The 24,378-nt window shown below is 38.4% G+C and overlaps 2 protein-coding genes across 2 annotated transcripts in view; one reads left to right on the top strand and one right to left on the bottom strand.

The window, feature by feature from the left end:
- The window catches only part of PDK1 (pyruvate dehydrogenase kinase 1), a 27,681-nt gene extending 15,493 nt beyond the window's left edge, over nt 1–12,188 (top strand). Inside the window, exons 4-11 of the mRNA XM_065413359.1 lie at nt 42–226; nt 542–637; nt 957–1,034; nt 6,582–6,658; nt 7,559–7,657; nt 9,767–9,877; nt 11,606–11,719; nt 11,834–12,188. Of these exons, the coding sequence (XP_065269431.1) occupies nt 42–226; nt 542–637; nt 957–1,034; nt 6,582–6,658; nt 7,559–7,657; nt 9,767–9,877; nt 11,606–11,719; nt 11,834–11,974 (901 nt within the window). The 3' untranslated portion in view covers nt 11,975–12,188. The remainder of the gene's footprint in view (nt 1–41; nt 227–541; nt 638–956; nt 1,035–6,581; nt 6,659–7,558; nt 7,658–9,766; nt 9,878–11,605; nt 11,720–11,833) is intronic.
- A 4,464-nt stretch (nt 12,189–16,652) lies between these two features.
- Nucleotides 16,653–24,378, bottom strand: part of LOC135885677 (neurabin-1-like) — a 64,483-nt gene continuing 56,757 nt past the window's right edge. The window contains exons 17-18 of the mRNA XM_065413570.1: nt 20,745–20,933; nt 16,653–16,820 (exon numbers count right to left, since the gene is read on the bottom strand). Of these exons, the coding sequence (XP_065269642.1) occupies nt 16,653–16,820; nt 20,745–20,933 (357 nt within the window). The remainder of the gene's footprint in view (nt 16,821–20,744; nt 20,934–24,378) is intronic.

Here is a 24,378-nt window from a genome sequence, read left to right on the forward strand (position 1 = left end):
ATTCACTTGAAAGTGAAAAATTGACAGTTCATTAATGTTAGGTTTACAGATACTGTGATAACAATCCGGAACCGACACAATGATGTAATTCCTACAATGGCTCAAGGTGTGATTGAGTACAAGGAAAGCTTTGGTGTTGATCCAGTGACCTGTCAGAATGTGCAGTATTTTTTAGATCGTTTCTACATGAGTCGCATTTCAATCAGAATGCTCCTCAATCAGCACTGTAAGTACTACTGTTAAAGAGGGAAAATCATGAATGGAATGTGTTGGTATATCTTACATTTATCTTTAGGTATTGATTATTTACTCAAATATGCTGCTTACAGCATCTTCTTGATCCATTTGGAAACACCTATGTATGCCTATAAAGCTTTTTTTTTTGTCATCAGCAAAGCAGATGAACCATTTTTCTTTAAGAATGCTACAGCCAAAAATTATAAACTATGCTTATTCTGTTCCATTCAGCAATGCTGAAGACATGAAAACTGAAAATTGTGAAATTGCATTGCCTACTAAATGTTATTTTCTTTGTTGGCAGCTTTGCTGTTTGGTGGAAAAATTAAAGTTAATCCAGCGCATCCAAAACACATTGGAAGCATTAATCCTAACTGCAATGTTGTTGAAGTTATTAAAGGTAAATTCAGGCAGACCAGCTGAACAAGAATTTTGAAAAGGTACATTAAAATCTATAGAGAGAACTAATATAAATCAGGTTCTTCTTATATTGTACTAATATCATCCTTATGTGGAGCAGAAAATTCCAGTTCAAATTTAATGTGTTTTTGTTCTACCAATACTTCAGCTTTTGTGAGAAAATATGAAAGGTCCACAATAAGAGTGCAGAATGATTTTGGTTTTTAGTTGATGTTCTTTTCAATAAACTATAAAACATCTGAAAAAAGGAGGGAAATGTATTTTTTGTATTTACATTTTTCTGTTTTGATTTCATGTAGATGGCTATGAAAATGCTAAGAGACTTTGTGATTTGTATTACATGAGCTCTCCAGAACTTTTGCTTGAAGAGTTGAATGGTAAGTGTGTGTGGAAATTGGGGATCCTCCTCTTTCAAATGAGGAGCATCAGTCTGATCAGAAGGTTTTACGATAGTTTTCCACTGTTGGTCTAACACAGTGTCTAAGGCAGGGGTTCTCAAACTGGGGGTCGGAACCTCTCAGGGGGTCACGAGGTAATTACATGGGGGGGTCGTGAGCTGTCAGCCTCCACCCCAAACCTCGCTTTGCCTCCAGCATTTATAATGGTGTTTATAAATTAAAAACACTTTTTTATATTTAAGGGGGTCGCACTCAGAGGCTTGCTATGTGAAAGGGGTCACCAGTATAAAAATTTGAGAATCACTAGTCTAAGAGGTCTGCGAAAGGTTGTTGCTGTTACCATAAAACAGTGGTTTTCAACCTGGGGTCCGTGGACCATGTCTAAGATTTCCACTCCATTTGGACCTCCATTTGAAAATTTTTAGGGGTCTGCAAATGGAAAAGGTTGAAAACCACTGGTCTAACAACTTTTAACAGTCCTGTTCCCCCTTCCCCAAGATCTTTTGTATCTCTCCCCACCTTTCAGTCTTTACAGTATGTCTATAGCTTTCTCATACGCTCATCCTCTCTGTGCCTTTGTCTTATTTTTCCCTCCTAACTCCTTTTTTATCAGTACAATTCATAGATCCAGTCACTATTAAAGCTGTATTCCAATTTCTCGCTTTCATTTAGCTATCAACTACTTGACTTATGGGTCCAATTAGGTACTTAGATGTGGCCATGTAAACAGTTTAGGCCATGTAAACAAATATTTGCACCACCAATTGTGACAATACAGCTTTTGAAAATTTGACTACAAGCATTCATACAGAGATGCAGCAGAACTCTTATCTTAAAAACTAATGGGGAATTGAGGAGTTCATAAAATCAAAAAAATTAATGAAATTGAATATCTCAAAATTACAGTGGGCACAGTGCATAAATTGAAATATGGTGCACTGGATCACATTTTTTAGTCCTTAAAACCCCGGCAAATCAATTTCCAATGCAATAAATGCATTTGAACGTGAAGGAATGTTGACTTGTTTTTTATCAATATCATTTTTGTTACGTGACTTTGGTTTTTTTCACCATTGGGAAAAATGATTTGTATAAAAGGTAATCTGTAAGATTGGTGTTTGTAAAATTGAGGTTCTACTGTACAGAAACATGCACGTGTATGCATATATTAAAGTTACTTGAGCTCATCCAAAATATATTGGTAGCATTGATCCAAACAGCAACATTCCTGCAGTTATTAAAAGTAAATTCATGCAGATCTGCTAACAAGAATTTAGAGTGATCTAAATTGCATCTACAAATAATTGCATGAGCAAAAATACACTCCCATTTATGCCTGCAAAAATGAGGGCACACAAAGGAAAGCCTGATTAAGGTTGGACTAAAAGTGAGGCCTTAATTATATTTTATAAGCACTTACCAGTTTTATTCTTTTGACTTTGGTAAGTTTACCATTCCGTATCAAGGTAAAATATGTTCTCCTCCATACTCTGAGCCTGAGGGTTGGAAATATTTGTAGAGAAAAGCATGTTAAATTGCTGCAGGTGCCTCTTAGAAATTTTGATCGTATTATGAAGTATGATAAATCACACTGTAGTGTACAGTGTAGTTACAGTTTGGATATACAATCATAGAAATGTAGGGCTGAAAGGGATCTAGAGAAGTCATCAAATCCAGCCCCCGGCACTGTGGCAGGACCAAGTATCAAGGCCATCCCTGACAGGTATTTTATCTAATCTGTGCTTAAAAACCTGTGATGGGGATTCCACAACTTTCCTTGGAAGCCTATTCCAGAGCTTAACTACTCCTATAGTTAGAAGAGTTTTTCCTAATATCTAACTTAAATCTCCCTTGCTGCAGATTAAGGCCATTCTTGTCCTACCTTCAGTGGACATGGAGAACAGTTGGATCACTGTCCTCTTTATAACAGCCCTTTACATATTTGAAAACTGTTATCAGGTGCCCCCTCCGTCTTCTCTTCTCAAGACTAAATATGCCCAGTTTTTTTAACCTTTCCTCACAAGTTTTGTAAACCTTTTATAATTTTTGTTGCTCTCCTCTGGCCTCTCCTCAATTTGTCCATATCTTTCCTAATGTGTGGGACCCAGAATTGGACACAGTACTCTAGCTGAGGCCTCACCAGTGCTGAGTAGAGGGACACTACCTCACGTCACTTACCTCACATGTCTTACATACAACACTCCAGAATATTAGCCTTTTTTCACAGCTGCATCACATTGTTGACTCGTATTCAGTTTGTGATCCACTATAACCTCGGATCCTTTTCAGCAGTACTACCACTTGGCCAGTTATTCCTCATTTTGTAGTTGTGCATTTGATTTCTCCTTCCTAAGTTAAGTATTTTGCACTTGTCTTTATTAAATTTCACTTTGGTAACTTCAAACCAATTCTCCAGTTTGTCAAAGTTGTTTTGAATTCTAATCCTGACCTCCAAAGTGCCTGCAATCTCTCCCAGCTTGGTGTCATTTTTAGATTTTATAAGTATATTCTCCACTCCATTGTCCAAGTCATTAATGAAAATACTCAATAGTACTGGCCCCAAAACTGACCCCTGTGGGTCCCCACTAGATTCACCCTCCTAGTTTGACAGCAAACCATTGATAACTACTCTTAGAGTATGGTCTTTAACTAGTAGTGCACCTACCTTATGCTAATTTCATTTAGACCATATTTCCCTAGTTTGCTTATGAGAATGTCATGTGGGACTGCATCAAAAACCTTACTAAAATCAAGATATACCACATCTAATGCTTCTACCCTATCCGCTAGGCCAGTAACCCTGTCAAAGAAGGAAATTAGGTTAGTTTGGAATGATTTGTTCTTGACAGATCTTTTCTGGCTGTTCCTTGTAACCCTGTTACCCTCCAGGTGCTTACAAATTTATTGTTTAATAATTTGACCCAGTATCTTTCCATGTATTGAAGTTACACTGATTGGGCTTTAATTTCCCAGGTTGTCTTTTGTTCCCCTGTTTAAAGACAGCTGCTATGTTTGCCCGCTCTAGTCTCCTGGGACCTCAACAGTCCTCCAGGAGTTCTCAAAGATAATTGCTAATGGTTCTGAGATTGTTTCAATTAGTTTCTTAAGTACTCTAGGGTGAATTTCATTAGGCCCTGCCAATTTAAAGAATATTTATATAAGTTAGATATATTCAACCTGTTCTTTCCCTATTTTGGCTTGCATTCCTTCCCCCTTGTTGTTAATATTGTGTTGAGTATCTGATTGCCATTAACTTTTTTTCTGAAGACTGAAGCAAAATAGGCATTAAACCCGTCAGCCTTCTTGATGTCATCAGTTTTTAGCTCTCCTTCCCCTCTAAGTGAAGGACCTACACTTTCATCATTCTGTTGCTCCTAATGTATTTAAAGAACCTCCTCTTATTGTCTTTCATGTCTCTAGCTAGGTGTAACTCATTTTGTAACTTAGTTTTTCTGATTGTGTAGTTACATGCTTGTGCTATTTTTTGTATTCCTCCTTAGCAATTTGTCCATATTTCTACTTTTTGTAGGATTTTTTATTTTATTTTCAGGTCTCTTAAAATCTCCTGATGGAGCCCTATTGGTGTCTCACTATTCTTCCTATCTTTCCTTTGTATCGGGATAGTTTGCGGTTGTGCCTTTAATATTATTCTCTTGAGAAACTGTCAGCTCTCCTGAACATCTTTTTCCCGCAGATTTTCTTCACATTGGACCTTACCTACCAGTTCTCTAAGTTTGTTAAAGTCTGCTTTTTTTAAGTCCATTGTCCTTATTCTGCTGCTCTCACTCAGTTATGCTTTTTGATAACTCATCACTAATTAATAACTGGAATTGTGTTTATTATACTAATTATGTGACTTAATTATTTGTTACTATGTTTCATACTTAGAATATATACATTTAGATTTTTAGGTACACTAATTATGCAAGGTCCTGCTACACTGTAGTTATGCTTTAATGTAGTCAGCTGGTTTTATGAATTAGTGTTAATTACAGGCATTACATTCATAAAGCATGGCAATAGTTTAATCACACTGTAATTGCAATGTAACTGCAATGTAATTAATCATTATTGTAAAGTGTAACAATTTTTCAAGACTATCTTTTTAAAAACAATTATTTCCCCTTCCCAATTTTATTACTAGAAATATGTTCAAATAAGATCTCAGCTTCCTCCCATTCCCTGGAAGTTGTAGGGCTCTGCACTCATTGTGTTCCATAATCTTGTTTCTGACAACTCAATCTCTACAACAACTAATCATGACATCACAAACACAGGATTTGGACTTCAGATGATAAATAAGCCTCAAGAACAGATTTGATGTTCTATGTCCAGTACTGGCTAGCTCAGATTCTCCTGTGCATTATGGCTGCTCTTTGCCATTCTGGCAATGCAACCTGGATCTAAAGCTGACATAGCCAGCTACAGGAGGATCACCTCAGGGGAGGGAGAGCCTCTAGTGGAGAAGAGCTTCTAAACTTCTCCCTATGGCTGGAGTAAAGTTATGGCCGTGGATTCTCTGCACCTCAGGAATGCCTAGCTACTATAAAGGTACCCTGGGGCCATAGCAGCTAGTGCATCTTACACTGAGGGATGGGCTCTGTGCCCAATCATGGAAACACAAAGGTAGTTCAAAGCCACGTTTGCCCTTCCCAGATCCAGGGCCAGCTGTGCATTCTTCACCCACCACTTGCATGGGCTAAGCTGAGAACTGAGGCCCCCTATATTAAGATTTGAATTTAAGGTAAAATAGCACTGCTAGCTTGAGTGAGTGACAAGGGTAGGTCTGGTGTATTTTAAGAGCCAATATTTTTGACCTGCTAGGGTAAAAATAATTTTTTCATATTATTTGAAATCCCAGATGGCATACAGCACTAATCTCTAACTGTAGTGGCTGCTAAAACAGCATGGGAAAGACTATTACAAAGGTAATTAGCTTGGTGAACTGATGGAAATGTTTTTAGGGCCAGTAAACTTTTCCAAGCACTAGTCCTGGATTAGTGATCAAAATAGAAGAAAAATCTATTCATGAAAATATTCCTAGTAATTTTTGTTTGTTTTAAAGAGTGAGAACAAAGAGATTTGGAAACCAAGATGAGCAGAACTATCTACAAATAGAATATTTATCAAAGATTTCCGGATACATCAGCAGATCTTTAAATAGACAAATGAATCCAAGAACACATTGTACTGCAGTTATTGTTCAGACATATTATGTACTCAAATGCAATGATATTACTAGCAGAAATAGCTTTTAAAATTAATTTCTACAAATAAATTAAAACAAAGTTTCAAAACTATGAAAGAATATAGATTTTGAATGAGTTTTGACAAACATGAGAGTAACAAATGTTTTCATGATTTCTATTCAAATTTTCTTTTCATTTCCCTGTACTGTGTTTTATCAGTGAAAACAACCAAAACAAAACCAGATTCTATTTGTTATTTGAACTACTTGGATATTGCCAAAACTAACAGCAGGCTTCCAGTATGTTGTCTAATTGATTGGGTTACTTTCTTTTCCAGCAAAATCATCAGGACAACCCATGCAAGTAGTGTATGTACCATCCCATCTCTATCACATGGTTTTTGAACTTTTCAAGGTTTGTACAGTCGGATTACACAATCTGCATGGCATGTTTGTGTTCTGAGATGTGTATTTATTTGACATGTTGAACCAATTTTTAAATAATAATGTGCAAATTACCTGCAATTGCAAGACTCAGACATCTAAGCTCCTGACTGCACCCACCGATCAGGTAGGTAGATGTCTAAATCTCATCATTTGTACACAGATGACTGGTGTGTAAAATCAGAGGCTTTGAAAATGTGTCCTTTATCTTAATCATTCATACAGGAATACTAAGACTTCTATATCAAGCCACATCTCTTCAGATACTTTTCTAACATACAGAACCTATGCATGCTATAATTTAATCACACTAGTGAAGCAATTCAGAACTAAAGCTACGCTTTTTCATATGCCTGTAGTAGACTAATAATTTTTTTTCAAATTGACTCTGGTTGGAGAACCAGTGAATTTATGATATCACACAACACTGATAGGTAATAATTGAGAGATAGTCTGTGTAAAACTTTTTTTTATTAACAGTTGCTGGTATTTAACTCCAGTGGCTTAATTAATCCTTGGAGAGAGGATGTTTCTGTAAGAATTCAGCTCCTCTCCCATTAAAATAAGGCTAGCTCATGATATACATCTTTAAGTCTCCCCCAGTAAGACTGTAGCAAAGCCAAGGAAGAGCAGACTTGATATTCCTGATATTTCTGTGGTAAAAAGCAAGCAGGAAATATTTTTGAAGAAGAAATATGTTTTTATTATATCTTTATACAAGTACAAAGTAGTAAAAATGGAAATACAATCTATAAATGGGCACACATAAAACTGTTTTCCTAAGTTGACATATTAACAGCACAAAAGTTACAATCAAATCTATGATTTGATTAAAACTACTTATTTTACTTTAATTTTAAATATTTCTCAGAATGCAATGAGAGCCACAATGGAACACTATACTGATCGAAGCGTTTACCCTCCAATTCAAGTACATGTCACATTAGGCAATGAGGATTTAACTGTGAAGGTAACTGCTTTGTTTGATGTTTAATTACTTTGATGGAAAATAGTTCGGAACCTGGGGGGAATATTTTCTTACGAATGGGTGATGTGACACTGGGAGTTTGTACCAATGCTGATAATGTACTGTGTAAGGAATAAAACCTTTGTGGGATTTCAGGCCTTGGGTCAGTGATGAGTGGAAACATCATAAAGATCTCACAAGTCTCATGTGAATGGGAGATTATGGCATCACTTTACCCTTTCAACATATTTATTCTTTATGTAGCTATAATGTAAATAAACCATGTTTCTGTTCAAGGGTAAAGTGCCAGTTTAGGAATGGAAGATAGCCAGATTTGTAGTTTGTTCAGAGCAGGTGTCCTATAGGTAGAAGTGACTACTTGAGTGAGGTGCAGAACAGGTGTGGAATAAAGTAAGTCCAGCACAGGTGAAGCCTGCCTATGTTAGGCCTTGCCTTGCAGATATTTCTTTTAAGGGCAGCATCTCTTATATGGTTAGTGTTGGACTTCCAAGGTTGGTTGCAGTATATAGGTTTTCCTTAGAATTTAACTTCACGCAAGTAGAAACAAATCTTCAGATTTACTCTAGTAGTAAATGAGTACTAATATATTGCGCTGCTGTGTAGCATCTTTGTTCCTAAAGTGCTGGCTAAAGCACTGAGAACTTTGCACCCATAGGATTCAGTTGATATGGCCATTGTTGACTTTTACTGAACCTAACTTCCTCCACATGAAGATTAGAAATTGGAAGGAGGGTGAGGAAGAAAAAAAGCAGTGCACAACATGCAAGCGGGGTGTATGGCTTCTAAGGGTATATCTACGCATTCCGCAGCAGTGAGCCTCCCACCCCATGTCAAAATTCGGGCTTGTGCTGCTGCGCTAAAATTATCAGTGTAGACAGTTTATACTCTGAAGCCTAGAGAGAAGAGTGGGCTTCAGAGCCTGAGCACCAGCCTAAGTCGTAACTTCAAATTACCACCTACACAGCTATTTATAGTGCAGTAGCATGAGCCTGAGTCTGTCAGCCTGGGTTGGGAGGCCCATTACTGCAGGCTGTGTAGACATAGTCTAAGTAATTCTGTGTAATTGTGGACATTTTTGGTGACAGCATTTTGGGAAACGTCATTAACCTCAGCTGGGGTTTTGTGTGTATATATTGCTGTGATTTATCAGATGATTTTCTTTATTACCATATATACTCGATCATAAGCCGGTTCGTTTATAAGCCAACCCCCCTCAAGATGGATAAGTAAAAATGGAAATTTTTTATGACCCGTTCATAAGCCGACCCCATAATTCAGGGGTCAGCAAACTTTGGCTCCTGGGCCATGAGGATAAGCCGCTGGTGGGCCGAGATGGTTTGTTTACCTTGAGCGTCCACAGGCACGGAGATAAACCTAAGTAAACAAAGTGTACTGGTGTGCCAGCTGCTTACCCTGACAGGCCGGGACAGCAACTGGTGGGGAAATTTTGGGGGGGGAGAAGCTGGGGGTCAGAGGAGTAACCCCTGTGACCACCTCCCACATGATCCCACCCCTAGCCCGGGACCCCCACACTCTCCCCATCCCATCCCTTCCCACCATATCTGGGGAGTATGTCTCTGGCCTGGCTGGAGCTGCTCTGGCAGGCGGGGCAGCGCGGCCGCAGCATGTTCCAGTGGGCTGGGCCAGGCGGCGCGGCCACAGCCTGCTCTGGGGGGTGGGGCCGAGCGACACGGCCACAGCCTGCCAGCCCCGGAGCTGCAGCTGCTTCGGAGGCTGTGGGGAGAGCTGTGTGGCCAGAAACGGAGAGACTCTGACCCCACCTCTTCCCTTCTGGCTGTGCTGCCTCTCCTTGCTCCCTCTGTTAGGGGGAGGGGCTGTGTCCCACCTCTCCCTCTCTATACCCGTTCATAAGCCAACCCCCTTCTCTGATGCTTCCCTTTTTTACTAAAAAAATTCGGCTTATGAACGAGTATATACAGTAAGTCTGATCCGATGATTTAATAAGGACAACTTGAGACTGTATAGTCTTCAGACTTCCTTTGTACTTTATTCCTTATGAAAATCAGCTTGTGTTTCTGTTCTTTTATATACAGGAACCTAAAGTTAATAGTGTGTTCATTCATTTTGTAGATAAGTGATCGTGGTGGCGGTGTTCCGATGAGGAAAATTGACGGACTGTTCAACTATATGTATTCAACTGCACCACGTCCCCGTGTTGAGACATCACGAGCAACACCTCTGGTCTGTAAGCCTTTTTTACTTTGTCCTCTGATAGTTGGGAAGGCAAAAATTACCTGTATCTTTGTACTACTACGTGTTTTGCAGATAAGTGAATAGTCTAGCAATTCTGGTGTAAAAAGTTAAAGTGCCTTTCTGAAAGGGGGGAAAAAAAATAAAAATTGTAGACTTACAGCATTAAACAGAACTTGTAGCCTTAATGGTAAATAAGAAAAACACTATTTTTAATATTTACCAAAATTTAAGTTTGAAATTCTGTTTCTTCAAGCTCTGAAGGAGGAGAGAACAAGGAGCGACATTCCTTGAACTGTTGTAGGAGTTCCAGTAATCTGTTTCTGGGCGAGTACAGGACTTTGAACTTTGGTTCTGGAAGCAGTGTAGAAAAGGAAATTAATTTAGGGATAGAAATTAATTTAGGATTTTAGGAACTTCTGGTTTTAAAATTGCCCCTTCTTTTGGATCAAGTCCATACTTGTCGTTTTGAGTGAAATAGCTGTTCAGTTGTATAATCTTGACAAAAACAAAAGTATATAGCATATGGTCGTACTGATAAAGAGCTTACTCCCGTGGTCCTTGCAAACTCCTAGTGGCTTCAATAGATGTTTTAAGACAGGGGGGTCCCCAACGCGGTGCCCATGGACGCCATGGCACCCGCCGGGGCATCCACGTGCGCCCACCTACTGGCCGCTGAAATGCCACAACATCAAGAAGCGCTACCGCCAAAATGCCGCCGATGACGCTGCTTCACGGCGGCATTTCGGCGGCTGCTTGTCCGGTGGCCACGGTCCTCAGTGGCTAGTCGTCCGGCGTTGGGGACCACAGTTTTAAGATATGTCAAGAAATGTAGCATTGGACCCACTGTCAATAACTTCCAATTGATGTTACCATCACATTACTCTGCCTTGGATTCCTTTTTTCCCTATAACATTCAAACTATTGGCCTATTTTATTAATTTTCTATATCAAGTGATGGGTTTAGACTGGTGGGAATTATCCAATCAAAATAAACAGTGAAAGTACCTTTAATTCAAATTATTTGGTTCTAGAGATATTGCACAAATTAAACTAGTGATTAAGTGAAAGGCATCATAATATTTCTAACTTTTGCTCAGTGTTTAATTGTTAACGATTTAGGAGAGGGGTTTGTCAGACTTTCATAGTGTAGGCCACAAGCAAATTTAAGGAGGTTGCCTCTTGGGCCACCTGCCCTCTCATTTGCAATCCTAACATCTGTCTTCTCAAGATCCGCAACAGCCAGACTAGTGGCTCCATGGGGATAGAGATAGTCATCCAATGTTCCGCAGCAAGGCAGAGTACTTCCACTAGTGCTCTTGCCGTGGGATAGCTGCAAGTAATAGCACCGACTGTGTTGTATAGCAGCCTGCAGAGGGAGGGTTTACTCCTTGCAGTCCCCTCCCCTCCTAACAAAGAGCTAAGAAGGTTTTGGGGTAAATGGGTAGGAAAGGAGGGAAACTTGGTAACATTGGGGTAGGGAGGAGGAGGAGTAATACTTAAGATTTGGAGTCCTCACCACCTCTCTGGTCCTATATAAGTGATTACTTTTCTCAAATGTTAACATGTGTCCAGCAATATGCTGACCCTAGCTGGATTGCCTCTAAATTTAAGTGGTACAGATATTGGTCTGCTATGCTGACAAATCTTCTGCAGATGATGCAGTTAACTCAAGTGTGCTTTTATCTCTCTGCCCCCCGCCCTCTCCCCTTTTATCAGGCTGGATTTGGTTATGGTTTGCCTATATCACGTCTGTATGCACAGTACTTCCAAGGAGATCTGAAACTGTATTCCTTAGAGGGGTATGGTACAGATGCAGTTATCTACATAAAGGTATAATTTACCACTTTTTGGTATCAGTCTTAATGTAACTTGTAATTTTAATAAAAAAAGTTTAATAAATGCTCAGCAAAATAGACTTCACTATAGCTTCTGCTCTCTTTGCAGGCTTTATCAACAGAATCAATCGAAAGGCTCCCTGTGTATAACAAATCAGCTTGGAAACGTTATGTGGAAAACCACGAAGCAGATGACTGGTGTGTGCCAAGCAGTGAGCCAAAGGACATGACCACATTCCGCAGTATATAATTGTACAACAGTCCAGAAAAAGTAAACATGCTTTTGTCGTCTGTTTGCAAAGGGATTGTTTAGCAGCTTTATACCAAACATGGTTCAAATACTTCATGTGGAAATGTTTTTAGTAGGGAATAATAGGAAGTTGAAGTCCATAATTGTTTTCCAATACTACTTTAAGAAATTAACTGAATTAAAACCAAGTATGTAGTTTAAAAAATACACTCGTAATTTGTTCCACTTTGTATTTCCAATTTACTTCTGTAGCTAGATCTAGGGAGCAGTAATTTTAGATTTTATACAGGGTCTAGGGTAACTTATTTCACAGCTGGCTTGAAGAGCACAGTTCACACAACTTAAACTCTCCTAATGGAAGCATTATTGAAATAGCAGCTCGCCAGAACTGCTAATACCAATTATTTGTATTGAGCATTGGATGAAGTTATCAAATGATCTAAACATTGATGTATGAAACTTTAAAGTAGTTATTTAAAGCATTAATAGATTTATAAAACCCATTATGCAACCTTTCACATTTCTCCACCATCTTCTAGCCGAGGAGCTCAAAAGCACTTTACAAACCTAAATAAATTTAGCAAAATTAGAAACAAACATTTGAATTTAAGTACAGAAGCTCCAATAGGCAATCATGTGTTTTTACTTTGTTTTGAAATCAATGAATCTGTACATACTACTAGTAGTAGATTATTCAGAGGGGCAAGGTAACAGCTGTAAACTAAACGATTCTCAAGTTGTATTTGCCTATAGTGTTTATCAGCTGTGGAAATCCTTTATTTTAAAAAATGAAGCTCTCTTTTTGAAAATCCAATCTTAACTGCTGCCTCTGGTATAATGCATTTCAGGTATAAAATACCAGTTACGGGTCTTCTGAGAAATGTATTGAAAATTCATGAGAAACAGAAGTTGGCATACTTACTTACTGTGAAATAGCAGCTTCTGAGGGTTTACAGTAAAGATTTGCAGGTCTTCCTCTCTTTCTGCAGGTAATGTCCAAATACGTTTGTGGTAAAGCCTCAAACTCTGGGATCATAATTAGGTGACAACAGTAACTACTGTTAATATGGAGAAACTCTATTGCAAAATCTGCATCTTTACTGGGCAGATTAGTGTAATAGTAGGACAACAGGACCTACCAGTTATCCAGGTGTATTTAAAGAGTGCAATTAATGTAAAAAATCAACTTCATTTTGCTATGCTCTTTTTTCCTATAATATTTTAGGTACATCAGCTCTCTCTAGTGAGGGATACAACAGTGTTGATAGCTTCAACTTTTCTGCTGACCACACCAGCTATTTAAGCCCATATAATACCTCCAGGTCATGCGTGTACATCCCACTGAATTCTCTCATCCCCAAAAACTTAGAATGCTGCGAAGAAGCACTTGCAGTCCCAGCACCTAACTCAGATGACCGATCCTTAACTGCTCTATAGATGAGGGTGAGAGATGTGCATGTGCCAGAAAGCACACACTATGTTTCAGCAGTCTACCAGGTCAAAATAGAGCAGAGGATGGTGAGACTTACACAGGTCTGCTTGATCACAACCCTATGATTTGTTATTGAATAGATAAGGAAAGAAGCTGGAATGGTAAGTATGCTATAGTCCTAATTTTGTGAGGGATGACTTCAGGTGAATTCCTCATCTGTAAATTGAGGATAGATAGGGATGTTGTGAGGTAAATTTTGTTTGTGTGGCACATCACCATTGTATATAAGTGCCTAAAAGGCAATACAATGTAAGACTATTTCCTGCTCAAATTAATGCCCAAATCCAGGCAGGAAACGGTTTGTAGAATGGGGTCAAAATTTATATAAAAGGAGGGAAGTGTTTGCTAAACATTTGCAACTGTCACTCTTGACAGCCTAATGCTAAAAGTAATAGCATGGGTTTTTAAAATAAACATAAGTTTTGAAATGTATACTTTAAATATTTCAAAATTTTATACACATTGTTCTGAAAAGATCTAACATGTTAATCATATTTCCACTTAATTCAATTGAACTGATTTTAGAATGATTTTCCATATTTGTTCTTAGTAATGTCTAACAGGTTGCCTGCAATGAAAATGAAAATACAAGAGTTTTCATGTGGAATTACTGAAGTAGAAACCTTTGCTTGTATCTTTGCTACCTATGGCTTAACAATCAAAATGTATCAGAACAAAAGTTCTGGGCCCATAGCAAAGTATTCCAATGTAGATATTTCAATAGTTCTTTCCTCCTCCGCTGGCTGTGGTGGAAATTAAGTGTTTAGTAAATTTCAGAGTGTGTAGTATTTACTCCTAGTCAGAGTTGACTTGCTATGTTTCATTTACTTCACTACAGTAGCTGGTTCAAAATATTGATTTTATGTATACACATCTTCATTACTGTACTGAAAAATAATCACTGCTACTTGGCTGTTAAGTATCAAAAGAAAATGAACTGGTTGCAGATGTAGTGAAATGGATAGTTATACTCTCTTGAACCACTGGGATTCAACCCTATATTTATATTTAGAATTTTTGGTTTGTGTGTGATAAAATTAAACTGCAGTGTGATTTTTTTAATCATATTGAAGCAATAAATGTGTCCATTAATGCAATTTATAAAAATCAAACTTTCAGTTGACTTATTCTTTGGGTGACTGGAGACTGAAAAAGTTCTAAGGAGTCATCCAACCCTTTCAGGCCTCATGTGCCAGGGAGGGAGGTTCTCTTTCAAAGAGTAACTCATGCAGCCCAACCAGTCACCTTATCTGCACCTGTTCAACTGTCACAGCACTGCAGAGACAGGCTTGTGAAACTACTATTCAGGTATCCTCATAAATACAGCACTCAGCTCAATGGCCCCAACCTTCAGATACTGTGGAGCTGGAAGAAGGAAAAACCCTAGGACACTACATCAATAACCTCCATTCCATCCATCAGCCCTTCACTCGTTCCTCACATACACTGGGGGGGAGGGGACCCAGGGATGAGAGGGGAAACAGTACCTGGCATTACAGGTCTTGCACCACTCTAGAATTCTGACCAACCTGTCCCAGCAGACAAAAATTCTCCTCCTTTGCGAGCAACAAGAACTCCTCTGGCCACTCAACCTCTGGAAATTGATTGATTGACTAGATGCCAGGAATCATCTACCTTAAACTCACTAATTTCCTAAGAATTAAAAATAAGCAAAACAATAGCTTCTTTTCTTCATTAAAAACACAGAACTAAAAATAGAGAAGACATTTAATAGAAATATGAACTTTAAATTTTATTTGAAAATTAGTAGAGTGAATGTGCATTTCCAAAGTCCTTTTCCTCTTCTGAATTCCAGAGAAATCTTGCATATTTTAAACACTTGAGCAATGTCGGAAGTGAAAGGATCATTTAATTAAAAATGAAAAACATTAATTCATATATTTAAAGGAGAACTTGGTCCACATAATTGCAATATTTAAACTAGCAATTCAGAATTCCAAGATCTTGTAATTTTCTATTCCACTCCAGGATGGAATTAACATTTTTATTCCATTATTTTTCTGGAAAAAAAAATCGAAGGAAGTGCTTTTGTAATATTTCTACAAACTATTATGCAATTACACAAGAACACACATCAAATCATGTTCTAAACTATTCCAAGAATCAAATCCTCCTTTAAAAAGAAAGTCTATAATAGTCTACAATTTAACAATTAAATACAATGCAGAAACCCAGTGCTTCATTGATTAAATTTTTTCTACAATTCTCATCTCTGTATTTTAAGTATGGAAAAACAGTATTGTTTAAAATTAGCAAATATATAAATTTGGTCCCCAAAAATCTTGTAGTGAGTAGAAAAGAGAAATACTCATTGCAAATGGATCTTATTCATAGCATAAAACTATAAAACTATATTATTTAGGAAAAATATGTAAAAAATGATCTTTTATTTATGTTTACACCCTGTTCCAACATCCCATAGTGTAGCTTACAGAGAGAATTTAGTGTTATGCTTAGCGTAAGTAGTTTGTGAAAACTACTTACATACTATTTTCAGTAAGTTGCAACAAATGAAATTCAAAAATCAGCATATTACTACAGTAAATTTTGAATTAAAAATGGACCACTGGGAAAACAAGATTTTAAAGAAAACAATTCAATAAATTTGAAATACAGGCTTTGTTTTTTTAAATAAATTTGACTTTGCTGTTTTCTTAAACTTAATTTTTTCACTATACAACATTAGTGGCAACAGATAAACAGTGTCACACTGAACTTGATGGCAGGATTTTCTATTGTCCATATATCAGATTAAACCCAATATTTATAGTTTAAGTCAACTGCAAGAGTTGACTAATATTTGAATGAATATCTTCCCCCCCCCCCCCCCCCCCCAACGTCACATCCCACTTTCCACAAACAAAAAAGTTTCAATGGATATTTCAGGGATATGATGTTTTTACATATCAGTCATAAAAGCACGCACAGTACTTAAGGCAGAAAGTTAAATTGTCTATTAGTACAGGCAGAGTCAACTAGATATAAAAATACTGAAAACATTTCATTTTAATGGAACATGTAATGGGGAGGGAATACAGAAATTAAAGTAAATAACCTACCATGTTAAACTGTTGCACTTTACCTCCCCAATTGTACAATTATATACAATTTTGTTGCACTTCTTCAAGTTGAAGTAAGTCTGTGTTAAAATAAAACTAAATCATTTTAACAGCTTGATTCTACAGCAGCTACCACTCTGCCAGTCTTGCGAACTTCTCTTTCCTTCTTTTGACCTTTTTCTTTCTGTTTTTCCAGTTTTTCTTGTGTTTTTTTAATATCCTTAATTTTCTTCTTTATTGTGGATCGGTCATTTTGGCTGGAAACGCCCAGAGCCTTTAAGAGAAATTGTGTTTAGTTACTCTGGTTTCAAGAAAGTATTACCGAAGCTGCAAGAAATTGTACAGGTCTTTACATCTGAGATAAAGGGAGTAAATCTATAGAAGATCATTTACAATTTTTAACTAATGTGAGATGCCCACCTTGCTGATAAATGGGGTGGGGGAGGTGAGTAGCCTAGGTTTTGTATTGTTGTTGTGAATAGTAAGTTTCACGTGGCACTTAAAGTGGAGCATCAGAGACTTTCTAATGAGTGATATAACAAAATCAAATTAAACTTTTAAATTAATCTTCTGCAGGCTCCCTTGATGCAGCTGCACTTTACATACACTAACTGCTGTTACTGTATTCCTACTTCCTTTACAGATAATGTTGCTGAACTCAGATCAATCATCTGCAATATTTAGTAGCTTGAGAAAACTTCTACCTATGAAAACAACTTGCAGGACTCTAACAACTGTCTTAACAGTGTCACATTCAGTTAATTGAACTGCCAAGAATTGTATGAAACAAAGCTGCTTAAGCTAATGGGTGAAAAAAATCCCTCTTCCCCCCACAGTAATACCTTTAAAATGCCAAAATCCAACTTGAAAAATTTGTTTCAAGACACATTAAGGAAAGGGGGGTTTGTGCTTTTATTTTATTTTTTTTAAAATCACTTCATATAGAAGCAAAAAGGGGCAGGCTCAAAAGATTCCGAACGCCCAATATATATATATATTTTTTTTTAAAAAGGGACTGCAGGGTGATTTTACATTGGAAATTCAGGTTTTGTTTGCCCAGGGAGACATTATCACAAATGAAGTTGAAAAGACAACACTGAGACATTACTTCAGATTTGAATTAACATTTCTGAGCTCCTTCCTGCCTCCTCCCCTGCCAGCACTGACCCTAGTCTCCCACAATACCTTCACCTGCCACAATGAGCCCATTCCAACCTCTTCTACTGCATTATTCCATTCTCATTCCCTTCCTAACCCTTTTTCTAGCTTCTCATTGTCCCCTGACTCCTTCCTCTCACAATGCAAGCGCACCCTGGTCTCTTCTATCCTCAAAAAAAACACAACACACATCCCACAACACTGTTTGTCTCTCCAATTGTTTCACCATCTCTCTCCTCCCAGTCACCTCAACTTTTCAAATATGCAGTCTAATGCTGATGTAGTTAATCCCTCTCCATCAGTGCTTTATTTCAACCCTTGCAGTCTCTTTTTTCTCCACTCTACTGAAATGATTGCAAGGTCTACCAGTCTCACCGGGGGGAGGGAGGGAACACTGCCACATGTAAGGGGGCCAAAGCCATCGCAGTGGCCAGGCTGTGGTGGGGACCAGCAGCCAAGCCCGCGGCCAGGTGTGATTCCACTCCTGGCCCTGCCCCGCCCCGCCCCCAGCCTTGGCCCCAGGCTGGGAACAGAGCTGTGCTGAGGTTGGGGATGGGAGCAGGCGCGGGGACTGGAGCACCACTGGGGGTGGGACCGGAGCAGAGCTGGGGGCAGGGAGGGGCTGGCCGGCGCTTCCTCCCCAGAGCTGCGGCCCCGCTCCCAGCCCCGGGGGATGGTGGTGGTGGTGCAGACAGGGATGGGGGGGGACGGGGGGGGACGGGGAAGGGGACGGGACACAACCCTCACAAGTTTGGGGACCACTGCTTTAAAGCTTTAATGTAATTGGGAACTGATTATCTGAGATTGCCTCTCACCTTGGTGCCACATTTTTCCCATGGGTCTGTCATCACCTTGGATGGGTTAACCTCCAGGTAATATTGTAAGGGCCAGCTTTCCGCCCAGACATTTAGGAAGGGAATATTATTTACTTATTAGGAGCCATTTGTTTGTGATGGAAAGGGACTCTACTTGTTATACTGAATATTAACATGGGATTGTCTATCTCAGTTATTGTAAGCATTGCAAGAACACAGGGTAATGTCTTTTAATAGAAGATAGCTTTATAAATCAAAAGGATGAAATCAAAATAAAGAAGGGCTGAAACCAGTACTCAATGAAGTCAATGGCCAGACTCCTATTGATTTCAGTGAGTATTGGATCAGGCCCTAAATCACCACACACATTTTTCAAAGTAATTTTGAAAAATCACTTGCTGAGGTGTCATATATAAGGTATAGTAGCAATACAATCAGACTTTTGAACAAGGGTTGATTGTTCGTTCATGCAATGTATTAATCCAATATTAGGCTAATATAAAAAGGAATCCTGTCAGCTTAATAGTTTTTTTAAAAATAGGTTTATTTGACTGTTACTTAAACCATAATAGATTATAATGGAATCTACGAAGTAAATTATCTTTCTTTAAACACTACTTTGCTTGTTTACTTTTTGCATTTCTCTCAGGTAGGACAGTGAAAATAAAATAGACAGTTCACTTCTTTATAGACTGTTTCTTTTTAATTTCACTTCCAGGTTCTTATGCTTTAGCACAGCGTTCAGTGTAAACAAGTACTGCAGTCCCTTTAAAAAAAATTCCATTGGACTTCTAAATAAATTCATGGAAGCATTTCTATTAGTCTTGTGTTTGCAAAAGCATGTTTATAACTTAAATTTTGAGTAAAACTGGACCTTACAAGATACTTTTTAGGCAACTAAAACTAATATTTTAAAAGGTGGGTGTAGTAAAATTGAAAACATCTTCCATAATTTTAACCTGCAAGTATGTATACATTTCATCTTCCCTAATGACACTTTTGTATTAAGTTGGACAGTAACATTTGTGAGTAGAGTGCATTTCAATTTTTGATCAGCAGATGGCAACATCTGATTTCAGTTCCCAAACAGCGGTGTTATTTTATATCTGGAGAACTCCAGTGCAATACTGTGACTGTTTGAAGCACCAACATGCCACACTTCCCGTAGTTATCTGTTAAGATACTGAATATTGTTTTCCCTGTTGTCCAAGGAAACATTTCTATGTTAAGTTATAGGAAATTTAGAGTTGCAAATCCATTCCAAGAGACAGATGTATTTAAATGGCAAAGTTAAAGGTTCATGAAACTACATTTTTTCTTCATAAAAAGATATTCTAATCCCGCTATTAGTCTCTAGATTTTGGTTTCAGACTTTACTGAACTCTGTCAGAGAAAACCTCCTTTTAGAATAACACCTTGCCAATCCAAAAGTAGTCTAATAATATGACTGAACAAAGAAGAGCTGGAATGGACATGGAGCATGCAATTATCAGAGGCAAAATGACCACCTCAAGGCTGCAGCTGGTTGTCTCTCTTGGGTTTTGTAAAAACCCAGCTATGTATCAAGAAAACATGCAAGGAAAGGCTTCTATATTAAAAAATAATAATAATAATCAAAGTAGGCTCTTCAATAATGGCCAAATCAGAAAGTAGTAAGATCTTAAGGAAAGGGGGCTGAATTTTTATCTGAGGGCCATGGATCTGGATGGAAGTCAGATTTCTGAACTGAAGCCTACTGTGCTATGTATATGAGCTAGTTGGGACCTATTTTGCTACCACCTTTGAGATAGTATCAGGGGGTAGCCGTGTTAGTCTGTATCTACAAAAACAACAAGGAGTCTGGTGGCACCTTAAAGACTAACAGATTTATTTGGGCATAAGCTTTCGTGGGTAAACATACAAATCCCCCCTTTGGGGCTTTAGTTGCTTTGAGTTTTAACATATTGTCACAGAGGAAGAACTGTTTAGTTTGTGCTTTCATTCTGTTATCACATCCTTTTCATATTATTTTGATACACTTCACCTTTAATTTGATGTCATTCCTCTATTCTACCATGCCAAGAACACAGCAGTAACTGTGACTCTTTAAAAAAAACAACAACAACAGCAATGCCTGAATAGGAAAAGGATAAGTATCTATATTTAAAAGAAGTATATATGAACTGGCAATCATAAACTTCTAACATATTTATAGATTACAAATACACACAGGGGCATGTACTTACCTTTAGCTTATCACTGTCAAGCAGCATTAATTGCTGTCCATCTATATTCTTGGCGGTAAACTCTGCAATATATTGCTCCATGTTCATCCCCATCAACCAATGGCATACCTGTTGGGTTGTCCACTCTGAAATTGGTCTACTGTGCCACTGATTTTGTTTTCCTGTTGCTGCACAATCATCATCTAGTGCCTAACCCATCAAGAAAGTTACAGTGAATAGTTTAAAATGAAACATTTTTCCTACTTAACTATACATCTAATTTCAGTTACCAACTGAGTTTGGGTAACAAAGTGCGTATTTTCAATATAATTCTAGCAATTCTATCACGCAAAATCAATTCACACAGTTCTGAACTTGAAAGTTAAGTATCTTAATGAAAATATTTTGATCTAAATTTAAGTAACTGGATTTTAAAAGTTTTAAAAATTGTATTTTTCCTTCTACAAAACTTAACATTTGTTTAAAGTCTTACAGGGCCTCAACTTGTAGTCACAGTTACATTTTTTTAAAATTCAAGACATATAAAAGCATCACAGTAGCCAAGAGGACAAAATTCATTACAAAAGTAAGAAAGAAGAAAATCTGAAAGGCATTTTAGTTCTGTCTGAGAAGATTATTTCTAATGAAAGTCTAAAACGCTGACTTAAAACCCAGGATTAATGTACCCAAGTGCAAGCTTCCTCAATTAGTTAATATAGCACAATCCTGACATGTAACAATGTTGCTCCTCCTGTACTGTGTCTAAAAAGAAACAAGTGACAATTGAGTCATATGCTGTGGCAATTTGGGAGAGTGCACGAACACCTATGAAACAATCCAACTCATTTTCCTTTGTGACCAAAACATGATTTTTAAATTTCCAGTTCTCAGTTAATAATATATGTTTAACATAAATAACTATGGTTATTACTAAATTTGGCATATTTCTTCAAAATCAGAAGACCTGTTTATTCTCTTACTTCATCCTGGCACACCAATATTTTATCTTTAGTTTCACAGTCTAGCCAGTAGGTTACCTGAGGAGTATCAGGCCTTGTAGTATTCCATTGAACCTGTACCGCTATAGGCATGCCTCCCTGGCGACGTAACATTTATACTTTGGGGGGGGGGGGGGGCTGCTGCTGCTGCCCCCGCCAGCTCAGCTTTTCTGGCTGAGCTACAGCTGTTGCTAGATGCCAACTGGTAGCCTCAGCTGCTAGGACTGGACTACGGTTCCAGCTGCCCCCAACAGAGGCTGCTGCAGGGCTTGCTAGCTCCTATTAAGAGGCTGCTCCCTGCCTGCGAAAAGCCTAAATGGTGTGGCCCATGTGGGCAGGTGGAGCAGCAGCTGCCTGCGCCTTTCATTTCCTCACACAAGAGAAGGGGAGACAAAGGTGAATTAAGTGTAGAGCTGAAGGGCAGGGACCCACGAGAATGTGCCTCCCTCCTGTCCAGACAACTGCAGGGTGTACTGGACCATGGACAGGGAAGATGTGTAGAGAAGGGTCTTTCAATTACTGAGTAGTGAAAGGAAAGACAGTTCCCGCATACTGTGTATTTGTTGTACTTTTCAGATCAATCACAGCCCTTCTACTTTACCACTTGTATTCTTGCAATGTATAGGATTTTCAGTTGTGTGTGTTCTCTTAACCTAGGGGAAGGCACAACTACACCTCTACCTCATTATAACGCTGTCCTCGGGAGCCAAAAAAAAATAATCTTACCACGTTATATCGAACTTGCTTTGATCCGCCGGAGCGCGCAGCCCTGTCCCCCCGGAGCACTGCTTTACCGCATTATATCCGAATTCGTGTTATATCGGGTTGCGTTATATCGGGGTAGAGGTATTTTTTCCTTAGCTTAGGGAGGGTCACTATGTCAAAGTTTGAGAACCCTTCTCTTGCTTTTACTGGAAACAATGAGGTCTTTGTCTATTCAGGACAAAGGAGTTTGTGCCTGCCTCCATCCTAGTTGATATACACAAGAGAGACCTCACAATTGTTACAAAATAGCTCAGTGAGGAAACAATGTTGTCTGAAGTACTTTATGTAATGCCTGTATCTGGATAGAGACAGAGTGACGTTTTCTACCTAAGATATCAGGCAGTAGATTCCTGAATTTCAGAGAGAAAATCCACTGTACAAACTGCTAATGGGAATGGAAGATAATTTTTTTTTTAAAAACCAGTTTTGAAAACAATATACTTTTGAAAAGCACCAGAGTTCAGGATTCCTTGATCTGATGCAGTAATGCAAAATATATATTAGTAGGACAGGAGCTCCAAATGTCTGTGGTACCAAGAGACTCAGGATAAAGTGGTGGGTTTTTCTGTTTGTTTGTTTGTTTTTAACTGCAGCACAGGCTCATGGGGATTAAAACTCTGATTGCAGTAAAGGCAACTAAAATTATCTGACAATTTACACTTTAAGCTCTGTGAACAGAATGTATTATTCAAACAAAGACATTTTCATATTTGATAGTGAGTAATGGACAGTGAGTACAAACATGTTTAAACTGAACAGCTATTGGGAATCCTAATTTTTGTGACCACAGCTTGGGCAGAGTACGAACAAGTCTACTTGACACCTATTTTCCAGGAAAATCTTGAATGTGTTCATCTAGGGGGAAGAACCATCAGCACAAAGAACAGGGTTTGTTATAGGTCCCTTCCAACCCTGCTATTCTATGACTCTAAGTCAAAAGCAACATTACTTTTAATCTCCATGCCATACTAGCAGCTGCTAGAAATACTTAGAAGTCTTAATTCGTACTTTCAACCCTTCAGGTTTGACCACAGAGTGAGAAGGTTAATGGAAAGTCCTGTTGTGGTCTCCTCAATAGAAGCAAGAAAACAAGAATATATATGTTGTCAAAGCTAAAAGTAAAATATTATCCAAATATATTTAAAGTTATATAAAGTATATGAAATCTGGAGTTAAAGTTTACTTATCAGATTTATATTTTGATTCTTTAATCTACGGTGCTTGTATTACAATTGTATTGTTGCCAATCCAGAACATCAATACTTAAGAGGATGTATTCCAGTTACATAAACAGGCCCAGATTCTCTGATACACTAAGTTTCCACTTGATACAACAGGAGAAATCAGGTCCCTCAGGGAGTGTTACAGCTATCTGGCTCTCAGGGAGGATCTGTGCTGCTGGCCCCCAAGCTGCACTAACCTACTCCTGCTGGCAACACTCCAAGGCACTGTAACCCAGTCATATCCTCAGATACTCCTTCCTGACCCAGATCCTCCTACATTAGAGTCACAGTGCAAAAGCCAGGTACACTGATTATGCCAGCTGAGAGCTCCCCCACACCCAGGGAATTCTCAGCTGGCCAGATCCAGCTGCTTTCCAGCCCCTTTGCATCTCTAGAATACCACAAGAGGGCCAGAATCTGGCTCATACTTTTTTCCCTTTAATCCTATAAAAACGACATGTTAACATTACAGTATTGTATTGCTTGCTATTTGCTTATTACATACAATAATTTGTAAAATCATCTTATTTACCCTCAAGACTTAATTTTTTATTCCTCCAAAACTCTTTGCCCTTTGGTGCTGACAGGTCTTTCACTCTCTGCCAGCTAAGATTGACAATTTGAGTCAGAAATGATAGATTCAGGCTAGTCTACACTAGAAAATTAGCT

Source organism: Emys orbicularis, chromosome 11 (assembly GCF_028017835.1).
Source record: "Emys orbicularis isolate rEmyOrb1 chromosome 11, rEmyOrb1.hap1, whole genome shotgun sequence".
In the NCBI taxonomy this organism is placed as follows: Eukaryota; Metazoa; Chordata; order Testudines; family Emydidae; genus Emys; species Emys orbicularis.